The sequence below is a fragment of the Corvus cornix genome, chromosome 6 (genome assembly GCF_000738735.6).
Source record: "Corvus cornix cornix isolate S_Up_H32 chromosome 6, ASM73873v5, whole genome shotgun sequence".
Taxonomy (NCBI): domain Eukaryota; kingdom Metazoa; phylum Chordata; class Aves; order Passeriformes; family Corvidae; genus Corvus; species Corvus cornix.
Window position 1 is genome coordinate 2,725,625 of NC_046336.1, and position 23,100 is coordinate 2,748,724.

Consider the following 23,100-nt stretch of genomic DNA (forward strand, 5'->3'; position numbering starts at 1 on the left):
AAAAACCCTTCAAGATCGTCGAGTCCAACCACATCACCCAGCACTGCCAAGTCCATCGCTGACCCATGTCCCCAAGTGCCACATCCACAAATTCTTTAAATCCCTGCAGTGCCATCTCACCCTTTGTCATGGATTGGCTCAAAGGAGAAAAACATTTCTAATCTTCACTCTGTTCTCAACCAAGACATGGGAAAGAAGTGTTTAGAGAGGGGCAGCTGGGAATAAGCAGAAAAAGGAATTGTGTTATATCTGCTTTTAAAAAAGGAAACAAGAAAAATGAAGGAACCTCTACAAGGGCCTGGAGGGACAGGACACAGGGAATGGTTTCCTAGTGCCAGAGGACAGGGATGGATGGGATATTGGGCAGGAATTGCTCCCTGGGAGGGTGGGCAGGCCCTGGCACAGGGTGCCCAGACAAGCTCTGTCTGCCCCTGGATCCCTGGCAGTGTCCAAAGCCAGGCTGGATGGGGCTTGGAGCAGCCTGGGACAGTGGAAGGCGGGTGAAATGAGATGGTCTTTAAGATTCCTTCCAACCCAAATCATTCCATGATTCTAGGATTTAAAATTGTTTAAACCTCATCAAAATCATAGTTATGGATGATATAGTGGCTGTGATGAAAACCGAGTTCTAACAAGTTTTGGGATCAGGATTTTAACCCCTCTCCAGTGGAGTGGTTGCCTCAGAAGCATCTCCCATCCCCAATATTTCCAGTGCCCCATTCTGGCTCTGTGCAAAGTCACAGCAGGAACCAGCACCCAAAGGTCCAACTTGTACAACGCTTTGCCATGAAATTGTTTTGATGAGAAGGATGTTGCTCAACACCTACAACTGCAGGATCCTTCCACGCCAATAAAACTTATGTGGACAAGAGGACTGATGGGAAAAAAATATTCCCATGTTATGGGACTTGGAGTTGTTTCTCTGTTTTTCACAGGAACACCAATGCTGTTGGGAAGCAGGAAGAGGAACAGCACAACAGCCCCTGGTTCTCTTCCAGATGCAGCCTCCAGAGAAGCCATTGCTGCTGCTACTGATGGCTCATCCAACAGGGCAGTTCCCTCCAAAGACACCTCCAAATCCAAAGAGATCCAAGCACAGGGTGTCCTGAAACCAAAAATGCCTGTCTCCGACAGTGTATGCAACAGAAAAGCGTCATCAAGAATCCTCTGGGAAGAAAACGTTCACAGGCAAAAGCAGCTCCTAAAAAGTAAGGTACAAATCCTACTGTGGTTGTCAGGAATATGGTTTCAATAATAAGATGAGGTCAGTCTCAAAGAAAAAAAAGTGAAATAATGGAAAGTCAGGCCATTTTTGTCCAGCTTTAAGTGCTGAGCGTTGAGTCATCTGGTGAGAGATCAATCAGCTAATCTGACTGTATACATTGCTATGGTTAATAGAAAACAAGATTTAAATTACAAAGATAGGCTTAGATTCCCAAGAAAATATTGAAAAAGCATTAAAATTGCAAAGTCAAGCAGCCCCAGACCGATCAAGTAACACCAGAACTGAGGTTATTTTTACAGCCTTGTTCTGATACCTTTCTTTCTCTCCCGCAACTTTTTTTTTTGACGCAACAACCTGAACTATGATTATCAACAAGGTTTCAGTGTGTAAAACATAATTTCTTTGGGTTCAGCAGTGTCTGGGATGTCTTACTTGCAACATTTATTCTCACAGCTAAAATGCAGGTGACACCAGCAGCTGCATTCAGGCACCAGGTATTTTTGCAGAAGATGACTGAGATTAATTTGGGTTTAGTATGAATATGTCTGTGAGAAGTTTATTCCTTAAAAATGTTCTCATGGTCATAGAACCTTTTTTTCTTACAGCTGTTTTTTCTGAAGAGAATTTTTTTTGTAGAAAGGTAGGCAAAACTTTGTCATCATTGAGCATAAAGCTACTGAATGTCATACATTTCGAAGCCTAAATGCTGTTTTCAGTGCCTGAAGTTAAATCATGGCATTCCCCTAACTGGAAGTGACTTTGTTTTACAAAAGTGAAGCATCCACTGAGATCTGGCAAAGCCCAACTTAATCCACACCTCTGTAAACCTGGCTTAGGGAGGAATTTAATTTCATGTTCACAGGTTTCAAGGTTTATTCCAAAATGTTGGTGAGAACAGTGTTAGGGAGGAAATACAATTCAGGCTTTTATAAGGCAAATGTACCCTACACAGATCTTTTTAATATGTTTTTAAGTACAATATAATATGTACAATATGTCATAAAGAGGAAAATATTTTAAGTTTATTGTAACCAAAAATTGAAATAAAACAGTAACGGGCTTTATTCCCAGATATTTAGTTCTAGAAATCAAATTATTTGGCAAGGAAGGAGCACTCCAGTGTGACTTTTCAAAATAGTTCATATGGAAGTTCCTTTGTTATTTTGGATTCGTTCTGTCCGCTGAATGAGAATCTTGTCAGCTCTGATTTTTGAGCACACAGCCTCTTTTGGTCCTAATTTGTGCAGGGAGTATCAGTCAGTGAGCATTAAAACTTAATTATAAGTCTAGAAAATAATCTCTTTCTCTCAATGTGAATTGACAGCTTTCATAATAATACCCTAGAATGCACAATAACCTTTTGTTGATTATTTTTTTCATGGAGTCTTTCCACTGGCTAATGGATATATAGGAATGACAGAAAGCAAACTGGATTATAAACAAAGGGGGAAAAAAAACGGTGGTGCTGATGAAAGTCTCAGTGTGGTCAAAGGGAAATGATTTGTGGTTAAAGCCCGTAAGAATCTGGTATTTTCTGCAATAAATGGGAATGAACTCCAACTGCAGGTCACAGCAAGATATCCCTGGATTTCTGTGGGGCAACTTTTGGGAAAGGAGCACCAGCAAAGAGAGCTGAGCACCCAAGAGGTTTAATTGTGATTGTGCTTCCATGTGAGGGCTGGATAATGCGAGAGGAGCTCTGGGTGTCACAGGGCAGCAGGGAGCACCCACCACTAGATCTGATCTCCTCTGCCTAATGAGGCCTGTTAATAACAGCCTGGCTTTCTTATTTCAGGAACTGCCCTCTCTGTCTAATGAGGTGGAGAACCCAATAAAAAATTAGCCATGCACTCCTAATGAACTTTTAAATCTCTCCAAGGTGATTATGAATTCTGTGGTTCGAGGGACAGAACAAAGGAGCTCAAGGCACAGGACGAGTGGGAGCGAGGCAGGAGGGTGCCACTGTCCATGGTGCCACTGTCCAGGGTGCCACTGTCCAGGGTGACACTGTCCAGGGCTCGCTCTCCAGGTGTGACTTGGGAAAAAAACCTGCTCACCTGGCCAGGATCCAGCTCCCAGCTGGAGAAAACACCATGGACACTGAGGGTAACGCATATTTTTTTTCCTTTTTCCCTTTTTTCCTGCCTATTTTTACGTTTTTTTCCTTTTTTCCTTTTCTCTCTTTTTTCCCCCATGGATGGTGGGGATGGTGGGCCTAAGTTCACATTCCCTCGATTTTTTTCTCCTTTCCAGTGAAGTTTTGGCAGTTTGTATCCACTGCCAAGACTTGCTTGGTTGTCTGGTTGTCCAGGCTCCCCGTTTGGAGCTGCAGCTGCTGTTCCTGTGGGGGAACTCGTTAGGAGTTTGGGGATTTACAAATTCCCAGTTCCCCAAATGTCTGGCGCTTCCAGCACCAGCTGTAGGTGTGGACATGGCCCAGGTTGGTACCAGGCTCCAGCAGCAGATGGTCTTTCCTGCCTTTTCCTCCAGCATATATTGCAGACCCATCTCTGCTCCTGTCTTCTGTCCTAAGACATTCCTAAATGTTGAAGCAGCCTTTGACTGGGAAGTGTTTTGTTTCTGGATCAGCCATGGAGGGATCTGACAATCTAAATAAACAGGAAAGAACTGTCGGTGACGAGTTGCTTCGGTGATGGGGTGAGAAAAGGAAGTGGGCAAAACATCAAGAACTTGAATTTGGATGCAAAAATATGTAATTCAAAACCTAGATGTGTATAAACCTTGTAGGACTAGGGGGAATGGCTTCCCACTGCCAGAGGGCAGGGATGGATGGGATTTTGGGAAGGAATTGTTCCCTGGCAGGGTGGGGAGGCCCTGGCACAGGGTGCCCAGAGCAGCTGGGGCTGCCCCTGGATCCCTGGCAGTGCCCAAGGCCAGGCTGGACATTGGGGCTGGGAGCAGCCTGGCACAGTGGGAGGTGTCCCTGTCCATGGCAGGGGGTGGGATGAGATGATTTGAAGGTCCTTTCCAACCCAAACCCAAAATCATTTTCATCACTTTAATAATCTCTTCCTGAACTCAGCCCTATGCCCATCACACTTTTTCCTTTGAACTACATGAGAATGAAGCAGTGTCTCTGTTCCCTTTAGGAAGCCCTGGAAATCCACAACCCTCAGTTCATCTCTCGCTCCCAGAAGAGGCTGAAGAGGCTGGAGCACATGGTGCAGCTGAGGAGGGCCCAGCAGAGGGAGGCTCCTCCCAGCGCCCCCGCAGTGCTCGTTCGCAAGCTCTCCACATCCACTGCCAGCAGAAAGAAGCACTTCACCATCCCCGACCCTCTCAGTGGTGAGTTGTGACCAGCAGCAGGTCTGTGGCTGCCTTTGAAATCCTGTATGGAATTGCCATATCAAATTTGGGAAGAGACACAGGAGCGGCTGTTCCTGGCTCACCCTCCAGCATCTGTCCAGATGCTGCTGGCAGGAAATCCCAGCAGCTCAGAGATGGGTTAGTGAGGATGAGGAGCTTTCTGTGCTCTGTGGCAGCTGGGAGAGACCTCCTTGGGGACTTCTTGTCACTCTCACATGCAGTTGTGTTCTTCAGGATGGAGCAGTTGCTGCTGGCTGTGGGGGTGATGGCAATAAATGGAATTCATCCTCTCCCAGCTCACAGAATGACCAGTTTGGGGACAGAGGTGACAGCAGGGAGGCAGGTGGGATTTGGGATAGGAGCCCCAGCTTCAGGTGTGGCCTTGCCACTTGCCTCAGAAATCCCAGGGCTGGGAAAGAGCTCTGGTCTGCCCAGCCCTGCTAAATCAAGGTATCCAAACTCTGTGATTTCCTAATTGAAGCTGATGAGGTTGTGACAAACAGCTTCAACCCCCAGTGAGGGACCCCCTTCTCTCCCTCACAGCCCATACCACACCTCTGTAAATGTTATCTAAGCACAAGATGTTAAACAAATTGCTTTTCTTTCTCTTTCCGTTTTTCTTTTTTTTTTTTTAATTGCCATCTGGATGTTAATTAATTCAGTTGACTAAAGAACAAAGATTTATTTGATTGATTGGCATTCCTCTTTACATCTTGGTTTTAAATCGGTGCCTGCTTGAAGATACATTATTCTACTGAAAAGCAATTTAGTTGAAAAGATTAAACAAACTAGAAAAGACACCTGGAGGATGCAGGTGTGGGAATATTTGATGTCCTCAACCCTGGGAAACACAAAGAGGTTTTTGGCTCCGTGGGGATTGACGATGGGTGCAGGAGAGGTGGGTGCAGCCCCATTTCAAGGTTCTTGGAGATGCCTGGAGAATTCCACCTTCCAGTGGTGCTGTGACAGGGTCTGTCCTACATCAGAGACCTACTGGGTTTTTATAGTGAGAGCTAAATAAACACAAGGAAACACAGCACAAAGCATGAATTCTATCTTAAAGACTCAATAGAATTAATTCACCATTTCAATTATCCAAGTTAATTTACCTGGAATCAGATCTCTCAGGGCTGTGCAGTGTGAGGACTCATGAGCTCTGCCAGCAGCAGTGGCACAGACCAGGAGTTTGTCATCTGTCTTAGAGGAAGTGTCAAAAATCTCCCCCTTTTTTCTGATCATCTTTGAAGATCCCCCAAACCACTCTCAAATACCTTAGGAAAAGAAAAAAAAATGAAAGACTAAACCTATTTCTCCTGAAATTATAATGAAATTTTAATCTTTCTGCTTGTTTAATGAGTAATAAAATCACAATATTGAAATATATTCATTAATTATTGAAGTTAATGACTATTTCCATCTTTTGGTAGTTAGTCATTAAAGGTAAATTTGTCTAAAGAGAATCTTTGGTTTCTGTAACTCACCTGTCTTTGTGTAGCCACATGTGGTTTTCTGTTTGTGAGATGTTAATATCTTTATAATGACAGGAGTGTCCCATGTCTGTTATTGAAGCAGAACTGGAGTTAACACTGGAAATCCAAGATGCCTGGATAAAGCACAGCCCTGTAGGCTGCAGTACAGAGGGCTCTGGAGGACTGTGCTGAGCTTGCTCTGAGTCCTGGCAATTGATCTTTTAGGATTTGTGGGGGTGGATGCTGCTGTGCAGCAGGATTGGTATCATCTGTGAGACCCAGAGTGGGGGATTTTTTTTTTTCCTCACCCAGGGCACTGGATGTCTCTGTGCTTCTGATGTCTCTGCTGATGACATCCATTTATTGCTGATGGATCCATTTATAGGGAATCTACCAGCAAATCTCTTAGTGGAGAAAGGATGCTCCATCCCCAGAAAGCCTTGGCACAGGCAAAGTCTTCATGGAATGGTTTGGGTGGGGAGAGACCTTAAAGATAATTTCATTCCACCCCCTGCTTGTGGGTAAGGACACGTTCCACTATCCCAGGTTGCTCCAAGCCCCATCCAGCCTGGCCTGGGGCACTTCCAGGGATCCAGGGGCAGCCACAGCTTCTCCATTCTCTTAAGAAATCTCTGCCAAATGCAGAGATTCCCTCCCACAGCTTTCCTGCTCTCAGGAATCAGGCTGCTCCTTCACAGCAACACCCCCTGGAACAGCATTGGAAGTTGGAGGGTAAAAGGATGACCTGGGAACGTGCTTAAGCATTCAGGCTTGTATTGATGGCACCTCTGGGTTCCAGGCTGTGATCTTGTGGTTGTTTGTTGATCATTTCCTTCCTTTCTTGGTTTTTTTTTTTTTTTTTCCTTCTCTTTCCTGATGTCTTAGGATTTGTGGAGGTGAAGCTCTTCACGGCTCTGAGGTTCACAGGGCTCATTGCCAGCACACCCTCACACATTTTCCAAAGGGCTTTTTCCCAGGAGCAGGTTGGTTGATGGATTTAATTTCCACTGACCCTGCCAGAGTGACCCTGAGGATGGATCAGAGCCCAAGGCTGGGCAGCCGGAGCAGGTCATGAAGCACACTTAGCTCAAGCCCTGACTGTAACAACAGTTATCCAACTAATTCTCCACCTCAAGAGGACATTCCCTGCCCAGTTCCCTGTGTGCCCACACAGGAGGGTGGCCCAGGGTGGGGAGAGGTGGGTGCCTGCTTTTATTCAGGTGGAAATGGGGCCTAAACTGCAGCCCGAGGTGTTTTGTTGAGTTTGCTGCACTTATCTCTCTCTGAAATAAGCTTGGTACCTGTGCTTCTCTCTGGTCTTGCAGCTTTTATTCCAATGAAATAATTTACACCCAGAGCAAAGACCTGCAGAGATTTTTCTCTCTCCCAGAGAGATTATTCTAGCAGCCTAAAACATCTTTATTGATAATATGAAATTATTGACTAGCAGGGTTTCCCCATGTTTTGACAGTGTTGTTACAACCTTAGTTCCTTGTAAGAGTAAGAAATAATTGGCATTCAACATCATTTCCATATAAATACCAACATCTGTGCAGTTCCCATTTACCTTCCCGTGCTCAAAACCCCGAGTTGTTTACCAGTTTTTAATTGTCCTTCATGAGTGGGGTTTTACGAAACACTGAAAGTAATCTCAGGAAAATGAAAATGTTTATCCTGCACAAGATTTTATCATCACAAGAGCTCTTTGAAGGCACAGAACCTGCAACTCTCAGGCAGCCTTTGTGCTGTGTAATGGGTACTGCTAAATTTTGAGAGTGCTAATTAGCCCAAGATAGACAACTCTGCTGTTGACTGTGTCGAACAAATTAGAGATCCCACTGTGACGAACTGAATAGAAACAATGTTCAAATAACTGCATTTAAATCTCCAAAACCCATAATGTAATTACTGCAGTGACAGGACTACCAGCTGTTTATAGGCCTTTAAATCTGCATAATGAACAGCCCTGTGATCTTGGTGTGCACCGGCACTTTTGGAGGTTTTACACAATTCCTCAGGCACATTTGGGGTTTTTTTCCCTACCTTCCCTTTTCCTGCCCTTTGAGGGGGTGCTGGTTCAGTGGAATTGGCCATATAAGTTGAAGGTTTTCCTTCAACCCCACAGTGGGACCTGCTGAGTTCCTCTGGATTTGCATCCAAACCCTCTGTCTTTAGTAATATCTTGGAAACAATTTATATCTCTTCAGTCATGCTTCTAAACCTTCCCCAAAAGTTTTTTTTTGGAACTGCAGGAGCCTGGAGGGCGAGGATTGCTGTTTGCTTGGGTTTTCCAGGGGTGGGTTTCTCCCCTGTGCCAGGGAGGTTTTTATTTGGACTGAGGGAGGAGAAGGTGGCAATCAGGGAATTTGCAATAATCCTGCAGCCACTCAGGTGTATTCTTGTGGTCTTCACACTGGTGCTTGGCTGTGACTTGATTTGGGTCCTTTTCCAGGTCCCTTTTCCCCATTAAAACTTTTAATAGTGCCACCCATTCTTTTGGTCTTTTTGGCTGGCAGCTCTGAGTAAAGCCTAAGCTGCAGTCAGGTAAAGGAATTAGGGAGAGGAATGACCTGTTCTGAAGATATTATTAAACTCATATTAACTCTGCCCCACCTTCCTCAATAACTGCTATTTTTGGGGAAAAAAATTGCTTTTTAAGATTATATGCTGTAATGAAATTAGAAAGATTTAGGAAGGCCAGGTGAGATGCTCATTTTTTTATTTTTTTATAAAATCCATGAATATATAAGTATCATTTGGATAGAGAGGACTGAAATCTCCAACATCATCCCCAAAATTAATTCAATATGAAAATGTTTTCATAAACCTCTCAACATTACTGCTTTTTAGAGATATTAGTGCTGTTTGAGAGACCTGAACAGCTGGAAAACCTGGGAACCACCTTCCTGTGGGTGCTCTTGGGGCAAGGAGCACTTGTGAGCTTCAGGATTTCTGTGGGGTGAGCAGGAGCCCAGGCAGCCTTACCCTCAACCCTTTAACTCATGGGTTATTGCATTTTGTATAAATAACACCAAAACCTCATGTCCTGAAGCAATTCAGTGCATGAAGTCACTGACAGAGGATGTGCAAAGTCTGGGCAGCGCCCCTGGGTGCAGACACTGCTTTACATTCCCTGGATGAATTCCCAGGAAAATCCTATGGGCATGCCGAGCTCAACATCACCTCCACATCTATCTTAGATTCAATGCTGATTTATTTTTTAGGGGACCGTTGATTTAAAAACCCCCAGTGTTTAAAAATATGTTCTGTGTCCTAGGATTTCTCTGGGCAAATGGGTTTTTGGTGAATTATTTTTTCAGTTCACTAAAAAAGCAGATAAATTAGAGAACTACCACCAGCAGTGCTTTGCTTTTCACACACCCTCAAAGGCACATTTTAGCTCCTACCAAACTTTGAGAATTCACATTCATGTTAGAAGAAAACGTGTCTATATTCTCTATATTTTGATGAATTTTGTCACCGTTTTACTCTTCTAAGTGCTCCAGTGATTTAGTGGTAAATAGGAAGTCAGGGGCTGCTTCCAACACAATCATTTTATCTGTTCTCTGTCTAAATATTTACTGACTTCCCAAGCAGGAGAGTTACTCATCCTCTTGGAGGTGCAGTTTAGCATTAATTACAATATATTACAAGGACGACCCATTTACATTCATTTACAGCTTGCTGAGGTGGAGATGTGAGACCACTTGTAAATGCCAGAAACTCAGGAGTTTCACAGGGTTTCAACAAAACACCAATGAGGTGATTCAGTCCTCTCTGTCTAAGCCTTTCTTTAGCTGTGGTGCATCCCTGGAAATGCTGAAGGTCTGCTCTGAACTCCCTTCTTTCCCTTCAGTCACAACGGTTGTCTCCAAAAGTCCTCCAAGGCTATGAAATCTGATAAGGAGCTTTGATAAGGAACTGCTAAAACACAATTTAGAAGCCTATCAGCTTGGGGAATTGTCCACCTTGTGGCCCATTTGATCTTTACTTGGTAGGAAAGGGCTTTAATTCAGGTCTCCAGGATGAGCTTGGCAGGTTGTTACAGCTGCTCTTCCCCTTTGAAATGCACTTTCTTCTCGGTGCGAGGATTAACAACTATCTAAACGCACACATGACTTTTATTTTCTCATTTCTACCCCTTTTTTATTTACTTCTCATTTTACTTTTGAATCCTAATCCTACAATCCATCAAGGATTAGCCTTATTTCTGCTTGATGTTTGCATGTGATTTTTTTTCTCGTAAATAGCAAGCTGGGAGATGCTGCAGGAATGTTTAGCCATGAGAATTAACCTCGTGGCTCCACGCTGCTTCACAAAGGGCATTTTTAGAACTGAGGTGGATTTATTATTTTCTTGAAGGATTCTCCCCAGAGTCTCTTTTGAATCCATCCCTTCAAAGCCCTGCACAGCCACGTATCTTGTTCCAGGCAGAACCACGGCAGGGATGGGTCTGATGCCCTTCTGTGCCAGCAGGAGAGGATTATTCTGGAGCAACAGCACCTGCACAGCTCCCAGCCTCTGTGCTGCTTCCCAGAAATCGAAAACAGAGGCCACCCTGTCTTAGGGACTTGTAGGAAAAACACAGATTAGTTTATCAGGCTGTATGGGATAGGAACTGGGTCTGCAAATCTCTGGATGGGTTTTTCCTGTTCTGGTGGCTACACAAAGAGGTCTGGAATGTAAAACTGTCATCATGCCCCATCCCTGGAAGTGTTCAAAGCCAGGTTGGACAGGGCTTGGAGCAACCTGGGACAGTGGAAGGTGTCCCTGGGTCACAGGCAGTCTGCTCCCTGCACTTTCAGGGTTATTTGGACAGCAACAGCATCCAAGTGTTTATTCCTTTTAAGTGAATCAACATGTAAATGAGCATTAGAACTAATAAATAAAAGACAAATGATGTTTTCCTAGCAAATTGAGCATGTGGCTTGTGTGTACTGAAGATTTAACAAGGATGATTAAGTGTAGACAACTGCTGAGTGGGGGAAAGTCAGTCCTGAGGCAGAGAAGGCTTCAGAGCCTCTCTCCTTTCTCAATTTGAGCTTTGGAAACTGCACCAGTTCAGAACTGAAACTGCTGCAGAGCTCCCTTTGAATTTTGATTGGAGGGATGGCTGAGAGACTTGGGATTGTTCAGCCTGGAAAAGGGTCCAGACACCTCAGAGCCCCTTGCAGGGCCTAGATGGGCTCCAATGGGAGAGGGACTTGGGTCAAGGGATGGAGGGACAGGACACAGGGAATGGCTTCCTGCTGCCAGAGGGCAGGGCTGGGTGGGAGATTGGGCAGGAATTGTTCCCTGGGAGGGTGGGCAGGCCCTGGCACAGGGTGCCCAGAGCAGCTGGGGCTGCCCCTGGATCCCTGGCAGTGCCCAAGGCCAGGCTGGACATTGGGGCTGGGAGCAGCCTGGGACAGTGGGAGGTGTCCCTGCCATGGCAGGGGTGGCATGGGATGAGCTTTATGGTCCCTTCCACCCAAACCATTCTGTGATTCCATGAATTTTACAGAGAGATACAGCAGTGATCTCATTTATTTCCTGGCTTCCCACCTTGTACAAACACCCTCCCTTCCCATTCAGGACCCATTTTTGCAAGGAAGGTGTTAAAATCACCTGCTCCTGAGAACCACCAACTGCTCAGATCAGTAATTATTTTCTTGCATCCCGGGAAATGCTGATTGGAATTATCACAGACCTCTTCATACCTGACCAGGAAGGAGTAATGTCATTTGCCTCTTTCTGAAGCTCAGAGAATTATCCACAGCCCTGCAAAACAGGTGTAAATTGGATCAGAAATTACCGTACCAGGGCAGGTTCCTGACACACCAAGGAGGCAGACAGGGTGCAACTGCCTGCAGGAACCTGTGAGGAGGATTTGGAGAGATTGGGAGGTTTGGATCTGGCCTTAAGCTTTCATAACTTTAACCAGAAATGGTAAATCACGGCTCCATGGAAGATGACATTTGAGATTTCAGTAAAAGCAGATCCCTCCAGTACTAACTTTATTTTCTCTCTGCCAGACAACCTCTTCAAACCAAAGGAAAGAATCATTCCTGAGAAGGAGATGCACATGAGATCTAAAAGGTACAAATCCCTCTGGTTTAGAGTTTGTTCTGCTGTATCACCTTAGATTTGGGCAGCCCTGCCCTTTGAGCAGCCCTTTTCCAGCAGGTTCTGACAGCATGGGGCACCCATGGCATGGAAACCAAATCCTCAGCAGCTACCTCATGTTGAACTCTCAAAAACGGAAGCAGTGAGGTCACTCAGGATTTTTTTTCCTCCTGATTATGGCACAGAGGATGGGAATGACAGCAAATTATGAGGAATGTGGTGTCTGAGCTTTAACTGCACTGCACTTCATGCAAGGGAAGCTGCAAAAGCCACCATGAGGAATTCATCCTTGTTTTAAGATGTGTCCCATTCCTCTTCTCCAAAATGCAATCCCCAGCCAAAACAGGGTGCTTCAAGAACTTGCAATTGCAAAACATTATGAGGGAAAAATACAACTAAACTAAAGGCTTTGTGCTCATGCAAAACCAGGAATGCTGGGAAGAGAGGTCCAGCTTTCTCTTCCAAATCCTGGGAATTTTATCATTGATTTTAATGGGAAAAGATCAGACCAGGAGTCACCTTCTTAATGGCAACTCCCGTTATTTTTAAAACGGGAAGATTGTGTTCTTCTTGGTAAAAAGTGTTCCTAATGACAGAGAAAAAATGTTAACAGTTTAGAGTCTTATAATGATGGTTTTCTTATATTTTAGAAAATGACTTGGAAATGATTGCTGGGTATTAATTGTGTGACATAAATACAAAAAAAAAAAAAATGTACAGGCCAGATTCTGGTTTGAATTATGTTGCTGGAAATGGAAACCAACTCTACTGAGCTCTTGAGAAGCTACTGCATTGAAATCACCTACACCCATCTCTTTCTTTACTTTTTTTATTCCAAAATCAGAATTTTCAACAAGATTCAAAACAAGCCAGATTTCATATCAAACCATGATTGTTAATAATTTATACTTCTCATGCCATAAATCTAATTCAAGTCCTTAGAGATGCCCATTACAAGTATTGCAAGGAAGGCAAACATTCCCTACAGGAAAAATCAATTATTTGTGAGCCCCAGGGATGAGATGAACTCGACTTTCTGAATTCCTGACAGGATTTATGACAATTTACCTGAGGTTAAAAAGAAACAGGAAGAGAAGCAGAAGCGGATCATCATCCAGAGTAACAGGCTGCGTGTGGAGATGTTTAAAAAGGTAAAGAATTCCTGTTATTTCTGGAGCAAATGGACCCAGTAAATTTCAAGTCTGGGATGCCAACACCACCTCACCTCCAGTATCACTAAAGATTTCTGTCACCTCATGGATTTTAACAGTATTTTAAAGCACTTTTGCATCTTTTTTTTCTAGCAATTACTGGACCAGCTCCTTCACAGAAACACGGAGTGACAAAGGAGTCTCTTGCCCATCATCCTAATTGGATCTTGAATGCCTTTGACTGCTAGATAAGCCATAAAATTAACTGTTATCTCAATTACCTGGAGGTATTTTTCTTATCTTTGGCTCTTTGTATAAAGAAAGATCATTTATGTTTCAATTGAAATTTTAAGGCATCTTTCAAGTAATCAAAAACAGCCTAAAGGGGAGCACAGCTGTTCCAGAGCATCACCTTTTGGTCAGTTCACCCAGAGGAAATAATTTTAAGAATTTTTAATGCAAATACTGAATTACAGGGGTATTATTTATCCTAATCTTTTTAAAAAAGTACACTTCTCCACAGCAATAGCACCGCATTTGTAAGATGTGGAAAACTTACTTCTCCAAAGTATTTTATTAATTGATTTCGTGTGCGTGAAATCCTTGAAGAAAACTGTTATTTGTTATGTTTAGGAACCAGTTGAAATAGCATTTACCACATCATCAGACCAGCAGCAGTTTCACATTAATACTTAACATTCCAAAAGGGACCAATATTTCAGCTTTCTGAAGAACTCTATTCCTGTTCATAGAGTGAAACTACCTAGCAAGCTCTCCCATTAAAAAACAATATTTAAAAATTTGTTTGTAACACTTTTTTTCACGTTTTTCATTGTCACATACGTTTTACTCCACTTCTGTGAGCGTGAAGTATTTATAGAAATGGCAGATGAAGGAGTGGTGCCAAGAGGGATGTTTGCATCAAAACTCGCAGAACTCAAACCAGCTGTCATGTTTCCTCCCCAAAAAATATTTAAATCTTTATTTGTACATGTTGGAAGTAAAAACAAGCAGCTCACAAACCGATGGAGTTTATTTATGGAATAAAGTATGAGGATAATATTGATCCAACCGCTGTGTTTTTATTTGGTGCTGTTAAATATAACACAATTATGGAAACTGCCTGAGAAGTCGTGCCTTTGTACCCACAAATCCCAGGGGAAAATAATACTGCCCCTAAAAATCATTGCAAGTGTTAAACTTCGCTGCACAAAGTTTGAGGAGGGGTTTGAATGAGGCTGGAATTTGGCCTTTGATAGTTCTGCTTTGTTTTTCTAATCCAGCCTGAGATGTAAGGTCAGGATTTTTGGAAGAGGGGGATGTTTGTGAGCCACTGGGATAACCTCCAGCTGGGTGACCTGTGCTGGACACGAGGACCTGGGTATATTTTGTGCTCTGTTTCTGTTGGATTATTCTGCCTTTTTGTGTTTCAGCTTCCCAGCTAACGTAGCAATAATGCTGTTAATTTTTGCTCGCAGAGAAGACAGAGACCTGTTGAACAAATATATTGCATTCCAGATAGGCATCCCCAAAAACTCATCAACAGTTCAATCCATTGGGAGAGGACGTGGAAGGTAAGGCAGTGGGGAAGGACCTGCCAGGGTTCTTCCCTGAAAAGCACCTTTTTAACCAAGGAAGTCATTGAATACTGGAAACCAAAGCCAAGGCAGGAGCATAGGTGACTCCAAGTAGAACTCAGAAAAGGGATACAAGAAGAATTATCTTTGAAGCTTTTATTCACTTTTAGCTCACTACAACCACTATTTCCTATAGGATCAGTGCCCAAATCCCCTTTGAATTTAGTAGGAACTGATAATATTTCCCCCTTGAGTCCTCACTCTCTGATTTTTTGACTTCAGGAAAATGCAGCTTTGGTTCATCAAGTTTGTACCTTCAGGTGCATTATTTCCTGCACATCTGTGAGATGAAGGAATTTTATTTACATTTCACCCTACCTTAGTGTACACCCTCAGGCTTGCCTGGAGTCTCACCCCAAAGCCACAGCAAGATATTTTGGCATGGAGAGAAAATATTTGGAGTTTGGTATCCATGGAGGACAGACACAGCAAAATAATCCCTTCCCAGGTCAGGGATGTCCCCTGGGCTGGGACTGACACCAGAAGGGACCCCCAAAACTTTTACCACTTCTTCTCTGGCAGAGAGGAAGAGACAGGATCTTCCTCATTGGGAGTAAGAGTATTTTCCATGGAAATCAGGCATTTATCCTGCAGGATACCCAGGAATTCAAGGGAGATGGTTTAATCCACCTGCCGTAGTGTATCCCTACTCCATGCCCATATGTAAATGTATGTAAATAAATATGTGTATCTGACATGCTTCCCACTCTCTGGCTGGGAATATCCAACAGAGGAGCTTGATATTCCTTGGAAATCATTGCACCCAAGTGATCCTTGTGAGGAAATGAATGATGTGAGCATTTCCTGGGAAGAACAGCACAGGCTTCAGGTGGGATTTCACCCCTTGGCACCATCATGGATGGCCTGAGCAGGGAGTGGCATCTCCACTGACCTGGTTTCCTCTCCCTCCTTGGGAACAGAGTACAACACCCATCTGCTGCATCCTCACCTCCCTGGCTCAGGAGCCGCTCCCCTGGCTCACAGCATGAAGCCAAGTGCATCAGTCAAAGAAAAAAATCCTCTGGGTTTGTAGAAGGGTTATTTCCAAATGTTTTTATTTTCTCTAAATGTGATTTTTAAAACCTACAGGACAAATCTGCAGCAGTCTGAGGTGGGATTTCCTTTGTACAAATAAGCTGGTAAGGAAAATGCATGATGCAAATCACTGTCTGGGAATGTTTTACATGGTACAAAACCTGTGCTTCAGAAAACCAAAAATTAGCTCTGTTGCAAACCTAATTTCTCTTTCAGGGCCTGAGAAAAGAAAGTATCTGGTAATGGATCCAGCAAACAATTCTGACATTCATTTCAGCTCTACAATCCAGTCAGTGTGATAGAAAATGGACTGTGCAGGAAAATGTCACCTCAGGAAAACAGGAGCCTCCCAGGCATAGCCCTGGACAAGCAGGCATCAGCTTAAGGAAGTTCAGAGTTAGGGAAAAAGTGGTGGGATCTCCCTTTGGACTTGCAGGCACTTCAAAGAGCCCATTTGCCAGCAGGTAACAGGAAAATCAGAGGTGACCCATACTTGTCAAGCTGGAATTTTCCTTCTTGTTGGGAAAACTTGAGGATTGAGTTCAAGTTCTCTGGGTGTTGGTGCTGTGCCTTCGGGAGGGACACATCAGGATTCATAACAATGTTGGTTTGGGGGAGATTTGGGATGGTTTGGGGGTGTTTGAGCACAGAGCCTGGGTGGACTTGTCAGCACATTGCCTTGGCATTGTCCCTCCCAAACACAAAACCTCCCCATAGGGTTGGGATTCTGCGTTGATGGAAATGAAGCCCACATGGGGAACACTCAGCATTTGAGGTGAGCAAGACGTGGTGTTTGGTTGCTTGCTGGCATCATTAATCTCATCTGACAGAAATACCTCATGAAGGGTTGGAAGTCATTGTAACGTAAAGGACTGAGGGTTCCAGCGTTCTGGGGATTTATTTAAACCCAAATATTTTCCTGTGTATGTGTATGCAAGTCATTAGTTACATCTTGGAGTTTACTCAGCTGCTCAGAGAGATGAGGAGAATGTCTGGGTGAGATTTTTGAGGGGTTTTATTGTTGAGTATCTGGGCCTGGTCACGTTAGTGTAATGTTTTCTGGGAGAGAGCTGATTTACAAGGAAAACAACACACAAAAGCAGGGATAAAGTTCCTGGCAGCCCTCTCCAGAGGAAACCATTCCCTGATACAGCCCTTGCAGCAAGGCTAAAAATACAGCTTGCCTCATCTGCAGGGGTGTTTGCCCCTTTGACTGCAGGGACAGAAGTGCCTGTGTGCTTTGAGGGATGGATAATTATCTCCCCAGGAGCACTGAGTGGCTGCTTGTCCCTGCTGGAGCCCATCAGGACACAGGGCTGTCCCACAGGGTCACGTTTCTCCAGGCGTTGTGACTCCGGCCTCTGTAGTTCGTTGTTGGTTTGGGATGTGGCCGGATCCTGTGGGATGCCCTCCCTGGGCCCCCCCCCGTCCAGGCCACAGCTCAGCACCAGGAAATGGGGGTTGGAGGAGTCCCAACCCCAGCTGCAACCATTCCCTTGAATAAAAGGGCATTTATTTCAACTGAAATGCAAATTCACCTGAGCATAAAACCAGATCTGAATGAAAGAAGCTACAGAAAATCTATCAAATTTACTGTCAGTAGAGGGGCTCAGTGCCTGTATGGAAATATTTATTAAGCTTTGGTTTAAATATGTGTCTATTTACACCAAAATCACAAAAATCCTTGCCCAAAATCCTTATCAGAGAGAGGAGCCTGTGCTGCTCATTGAGTGGTGCCACTCTGCCCATGGAGAAGGAGGTGCCAGTGCTGGGCACTGGAAGGGGAACTTGTTTCCCAGCTGGAGGTGTTTTGGGAGGTTATGGTTTTGTCTCTTGTCATTTCAGTTTAGCTGTGACAAAGCTGTTGGAATAAGCTTGTCATGTACGTTGGGAAAGGATCCTTCCCTGGGAGGGTGGGCAGGCCCTGGCACAGGGTGCCCAGAGCAGCTGGGGCTGCCCCTGGATCCCTGGCAGTGCCCAAGGCCAGGCTGGACACTGAGGCTTGGAGCAGCCTGGGACAGTGGGAGGTGTCCCTGCCCATGGCACTGGATGAGCTTTAAAGTCCCTCCCAACCCAAACCATTCCATGGTTCTATTTGAAACCTTATTTTTATGTCGAGAATATAAAGCATCCTCTCTTTTTTTTTTTTTTTTTAGGTCAGGAATTTTACTTTTCCTAGTTCTCCTTGGCTCTGTACCAAAGCTGTGGGAGGCAGAATTACTTAATACTCATTTTAGATGACCCACAGAATAAGATAATGAGGTGTATCATCTCCCTACCAGCTGCAGAGTGATTAAAAAGTAAAAATAAAAAAAGGAGAAGAAACTGCACCAATTTTCTCATGGTACACACAGTTATTTAAAATGATATAAAATGGAAGTGCAATGAGCTGCTTGAGGATGGTGCTGCATAGATAGGAATGTGTAAAAGAGCTCCTAATTGCAGAAATTTGGTGGATATTTAAAAAAAAAAAATCACAGTGATGTATTTTTAGACTTCATGTTTAAAATATTTTTATTTTGTGCAGTATCTTACCAGGACTAGACTTCAGTTAATACATAATTATGGGATGCAAACCCTGTCACACAGAGGCTGCTCCGTGGTTCCAGGGTTATTGCAGGTCTGCCACTGGCTTGAGAAATTGGTATAAAATAGCAAAAAACCTTTTGGAATCCACTTTATCTTCAACTTCTTGCTTGGGGCATCTGCTGTTTCACCATCTAAAGGCCTCTTGCAGCTGTGCCTGACTGGGGAGACATCCTTTTAAATTTCATGTTTCTGTGGTTTTCCAGAACTTTTTGTTGTTAAAGTGAGCACTTGGTATCCATGCTGTGGGGAAATTAATAAAAATCCTGGCCAAAGGGTGGTGAGGGGAACAGTGTCCAGTCTGAGTGTGGGCTAATTTTCTCATTGCCTGATAATGGTGTCTGGAAGGAAGGTCCCTCAGCAGTCATTTAATTAATTGTGATATATAACTGTGGCCAGGGAGGCAAACAAGAACCATATTGAGAACAGGAGTCTGGTTTTGTAACTGGGTTGTCCTCTGAAATTGTGGCACTGCGGAAGGAGGCAGGGAAATATGCTGCAGACAGATTTTGCCGTGATTTGGGGGAGAAATGATGAGAAAAGAGCAATGTTCTGGTTAAATCCCAGGCTGGCTGCACGTGCAGCTGCCCGAGGAGGGAACAAGCAGTGTCCTCAGGGACAGCAATGCCTGGGCTTGAACAGTCCCAGAGTCACAGCATGCTTTGTGTTGGGAGAGACCTTAAATCCTGGCCAGTGCCACCCCTGCCATGGCAGGGACACCTTCCACTGTGCCAGCCTGCTCCAATCCCTGTCCAGGCCTTGGACACTTCCAGGGATTCAGGGGCAGCCACAGCTGCTCTGGGAATTCCATCCCAGCCCCTCACCATCCTCACGGGGAACAATTCCTTCCCAATATCCCATCTATCCCTGCCCTCTGGCAGTGGAAGCCATTCCCCGTGCCCTGTCCCTCCAGCCCTTGTCCCCAGTCCCTCTCCAGCTCTCCTGGAGCCCCTTTAGGCCTTGAAGGAGTTTTAAGTTCTCCCTGGATCCTCCTCCAGGTGAACACCCCCAGCTCTCCCAGCCAGAGCAGGGAGCTCCACCCCACTGTTGCTGGGATTATTTAGGTTGGAAAAGCCCTCTATGACCATCAAGCCTCTGAGCCCAGCAGTACCAAATCCAGCACTAAACCACATCCCCAAGTGCCACCTCACATCCCCCATAATCCCTGATGACAGCCCCGTCCTCCCCAGCCCTGCAGTGATGTCAGGGGCAGGGAGCCACCGGTTGTAGAGTTCCAATTTTTGGGGCATAACCCAGATCCTGGGTATGATACCCACATGAGTTCTCCGTGAGTAATGTTGTTCCAAGGAGTACCAAAGGAGTTAGTCACAAATCCCCACTTAGTGGTGCCAAATCTATCCTCAACTTGTGACGCTGCCGGGAGCACTTCTCTCATTTTGGGGTTTGCCATTAGGTGAAAATACAACTTTGAGGACTCACTGGCCTGTACAGAATGAGGGAATGGCCCAAGTTAAACTGCGTGAAAGATGGATAATTATGGGCTGCCTGCTCTGTCTGACACCATTAGCTGATGTTACAAATCCAACATTTTACTCCTGTTTGTTGTACTGTAGAGAGGTTTCACTTGCTGTGTTTGGGGCTCAGAGTTGTGCAACAGAACCTAACAGAAAATGCCTACAATAAAGGAGCTCTGTTTCATTCTTCCCTTCATAAATAACAGGAGATTAAGACCTAATTGATTTCATTCTTCCGTGATGGATACCACAGTAATTTTTAATGATTTCTCTCAAGTTTCCCATTAGGAATATTTATTTTTCTTTAAAAATGCCCCCAAATATGCTGTTTTCCTAATTTACTGTCCCAGCTTTTATGATGATGGATGTTGCATTGTTCTGTGGTTTGCAGAGGGCTAGACAGGAATATTAAAAATATACGACTTCATAATTTTTAGTCTGAGTTGAATGCTGTCCTCTTGTGAGACATGTAAAAATTTGTGGCTTTTTTTCTTCCTTTTGTTTTCAGGGAGACAGTGAAATTTGAGGCAACAGATCAAAGCCCTTATTCTCAATGTCTAGTCTGGTGTAAAAAAAACCAACCCTCCTCACATATTTAATGGGTTATTTGTTGGATTTAAAGGGATTTTAGCACAGGACACCTTCCTGATGTATTGTCAGGAATGTCCTGTTTGATATAAGGATCTTGCTGGAAAATCATTACTTCTCAGTATTGAAATTATGGGAAAACTTAAAATTGCGTTTATTCCCCCTTGGAGGTTTAGGGCTGTGCAGACATCCCAAAGGTTGCTTGCTTATTTGTTTGGGTTTTATGAGGGTATTTCTCATGTGCTACTAAAAACAGAAGAATGTTCAGCTCATGGGGTTTTTCCCTCTTCCTGGAGGAAGGCTGGAAGAAGAAAATGTTGATGGGTGATCTGGTGCGGGGTAAAGCTGGGAACCAGGGAATCACAGAAAATCCCAGGTTGGAAGGAACCCACAAGGATCATTGAGTGCAACCCCTGTCCCTGCCCAGACCCCCCAACAACCCCACCCTGGGCACCCCTGGCAGCGCTGCCCAAACGCTCCTGGAGCTCTGGCAGCCTCGGGGCCGTGCCCGTTCCCTGGGGAGCCTGGGCAGTGCCCAGCACCCTCTGGGGGAAGAACCTTTCCCTGATACCCAACCTAAACCTCCCCTGAGACAGCTCCAGCCGTTCCCTGTGTCCTGTTCCTGTCACAGATTGGAGCTGTCCCTCAGGAGGAGCTGCAGACCCCCATGAGGTCTCCCCTCAGTCTCCCCCAGCTGAGCAAACCCAGAGACCTCAGGTGCTCCTCATGTGGCCCCTCCAAACCCTTCCTCACCTTCACAGCTCTCCTTTGGACACTCTTCTGATAGCTTTGTACCCTGAGCCCCACATTCCTGGGATGTTGAGGCTGTAGGGTCAGGGTTTGGGGGTGCAGGGGTGCCCCAAGGTGGGCAGGGTGCCAGTGATGTCTGTGCTCACGGAGAGCTCGGTGTTTGCCTGACCGAGGGTTTGTGCTGCAGGAAAAGAATGTGTGAGGTTTGGGGTTTTATGTTTTAACTGCTGAAGAATTTCGGGGTTGCTGTTGTTGCTGTTCAGGTCCTGTACCCTTGCAGTGCTGGGTTTCTTTGTTTGCTCTTCCCTAAGCTCCTCTTGGCTTTTTCACCCCTGGCCCCGTGACAGCCGCCTGCAACGGGCTCTGTGCAGTTCCCTCTAAAGAAGTGCATGGAGCTTAATCACCATTAAGGCAGAGCTTGCTCCCCTGCCTTGCTAGAGGAAAGGAGCTGCTTTCCAAAATTATATTGCCTGTGGAGCAGCAGGATAAACTGGGCAGGGAAAACAGGAGAGCAGGAATGTGATGAGCCCGTGGCACTCAGCATCAGCCCTGCTGTCCTTCTTCCAGGTACAAACGATGCTGGCAGGGAGTGCTCTCCAAACACAGCTGAATGGAAGGGGTTTGCTCTCTCTGATTGTGGTTTATCCCCGAGACAGACTGAAAATCCCGCATGTCATTTATTAAATGTGTAAAGAAATCCAGAATGGCTTCGTCAGTTTTGTTTATGCTTGAATTTAATGTTAAAGTGCTTTGTCACTCAGGCAAGGTAGGAGTTGGTTTAGTTTTTCTCTTTATTAAAAAACAAATCCAGAAACATTTCAGTTTCAGTGTTTAATTCCATGTTCTAGCCTGTTGATTTGCCATAGTGGTTCAAGGCTCTCTACAAATGCAAAGGACCGTGTTACTCCAAATAGCTCCACAAAATCCCACTTTCCTAAGAGTGTCCTTTTCACTGTGCAGCAAGGGAGAAACTTGAGTCAATCCTTGGTTCTCAAAGGCAGAGAATCATGGAATGGTTTGGGTTGGAAGGGACCTTAAAGCCCATCCAGTGCCACCCCTGCCATGGGCAGGGACACCTTCCACTGTCCCAGGTGCTCCAAGCCCCGTCCAACCTGGCCTTGGACACTGCCAGGGATGGAAGAGCCACAGGAGAAGTCTGTCGCTGTCACTGAGCTCTATTGGATCCCAGCTGGGCACTGGGAGCCCTTTATTTTGGATGAACAAATGGACCAGGGCCTCATGGCCAGTGGAGGAACCAGTTCTGGCTGGAGCCAGGCACCGACTGCTCTGCCCCCTCTTGCTGTTCCCAGCTGCATTGGCCAACACAGCTCTGGGACAGAAATTCCAGATGAATCCAGTATTATGGGACCTTTAGGACACAAAGAAAAAAACATAACCAAAGGAGAGGAAGGTAGGGATGTATTTATTGATAACAGAACAGTGAGATTGCTGATCTCACATTGCATTTCCTGGGTTTCACAGCCTGGTGCAGACTCACTGTGCTGCTCAGGGCAGCTCAGCAGCTCCTCAAGGCATGCACAGAGGGTGGAAGCCTGCCCTTGGAGAGTGGGAAATCCATAGAATCCGTCTCTCAAGTATGTGCAGCAACAGGATTTACAGCCAGGGTTTGATTTCAGTGCTCAGCCCTGGTGGATGCTCTTCCATGTCTGAGTACTGGGACAGAGGTCTGCAGAGCAGAGCAGTGCTCTGTGGCTAAAGGTCAGGCTGAATCGCGCTCTATCTATGCCTGTT

The 23,100-nt window shown here is 45.0% G+C and overlaps 1 protein-coding gene across 1 annotated transcript in view; it reads left to right on the forward strand.

The window, feature by feature from the left end:
• The window catches only part of C6H10orf90 (chromosome 6 C10orf90 homolog), a 58,049-nt gene extending 43,701 nt beyond the window's left edge, over positions 1-14,348 (forward strand). The window contains exons 4-9 of the mRNA XM_010408450.4: positions 936-1,208; positions 3,105-3,331; positions 4,336-4,531; positions 12,036-12,099; positions 13,178-13,277; positions 13,431-14,348. Coding sequence (XP_010406752.2) covers positions 936-1,208; positions 3,105-3,331; positions 4,336-4,531; positions 12,036-12,099; positions 13,178-13,277; positions 13,431-13,469 — 899 coding nt within the window. The 3' untranslated portion in view covers positions 13,470-14,348. The remainder of the gene's footprint in view (positions 1-935; positions 1,209-3,104; positions 3,332-4,335; positions 4,532-12,035; positions 12,100-13,177; positions 13,278-13,430) is intronic.
• Positions 14,349-23,100: the final 8,752 nt, after the last annotated feature.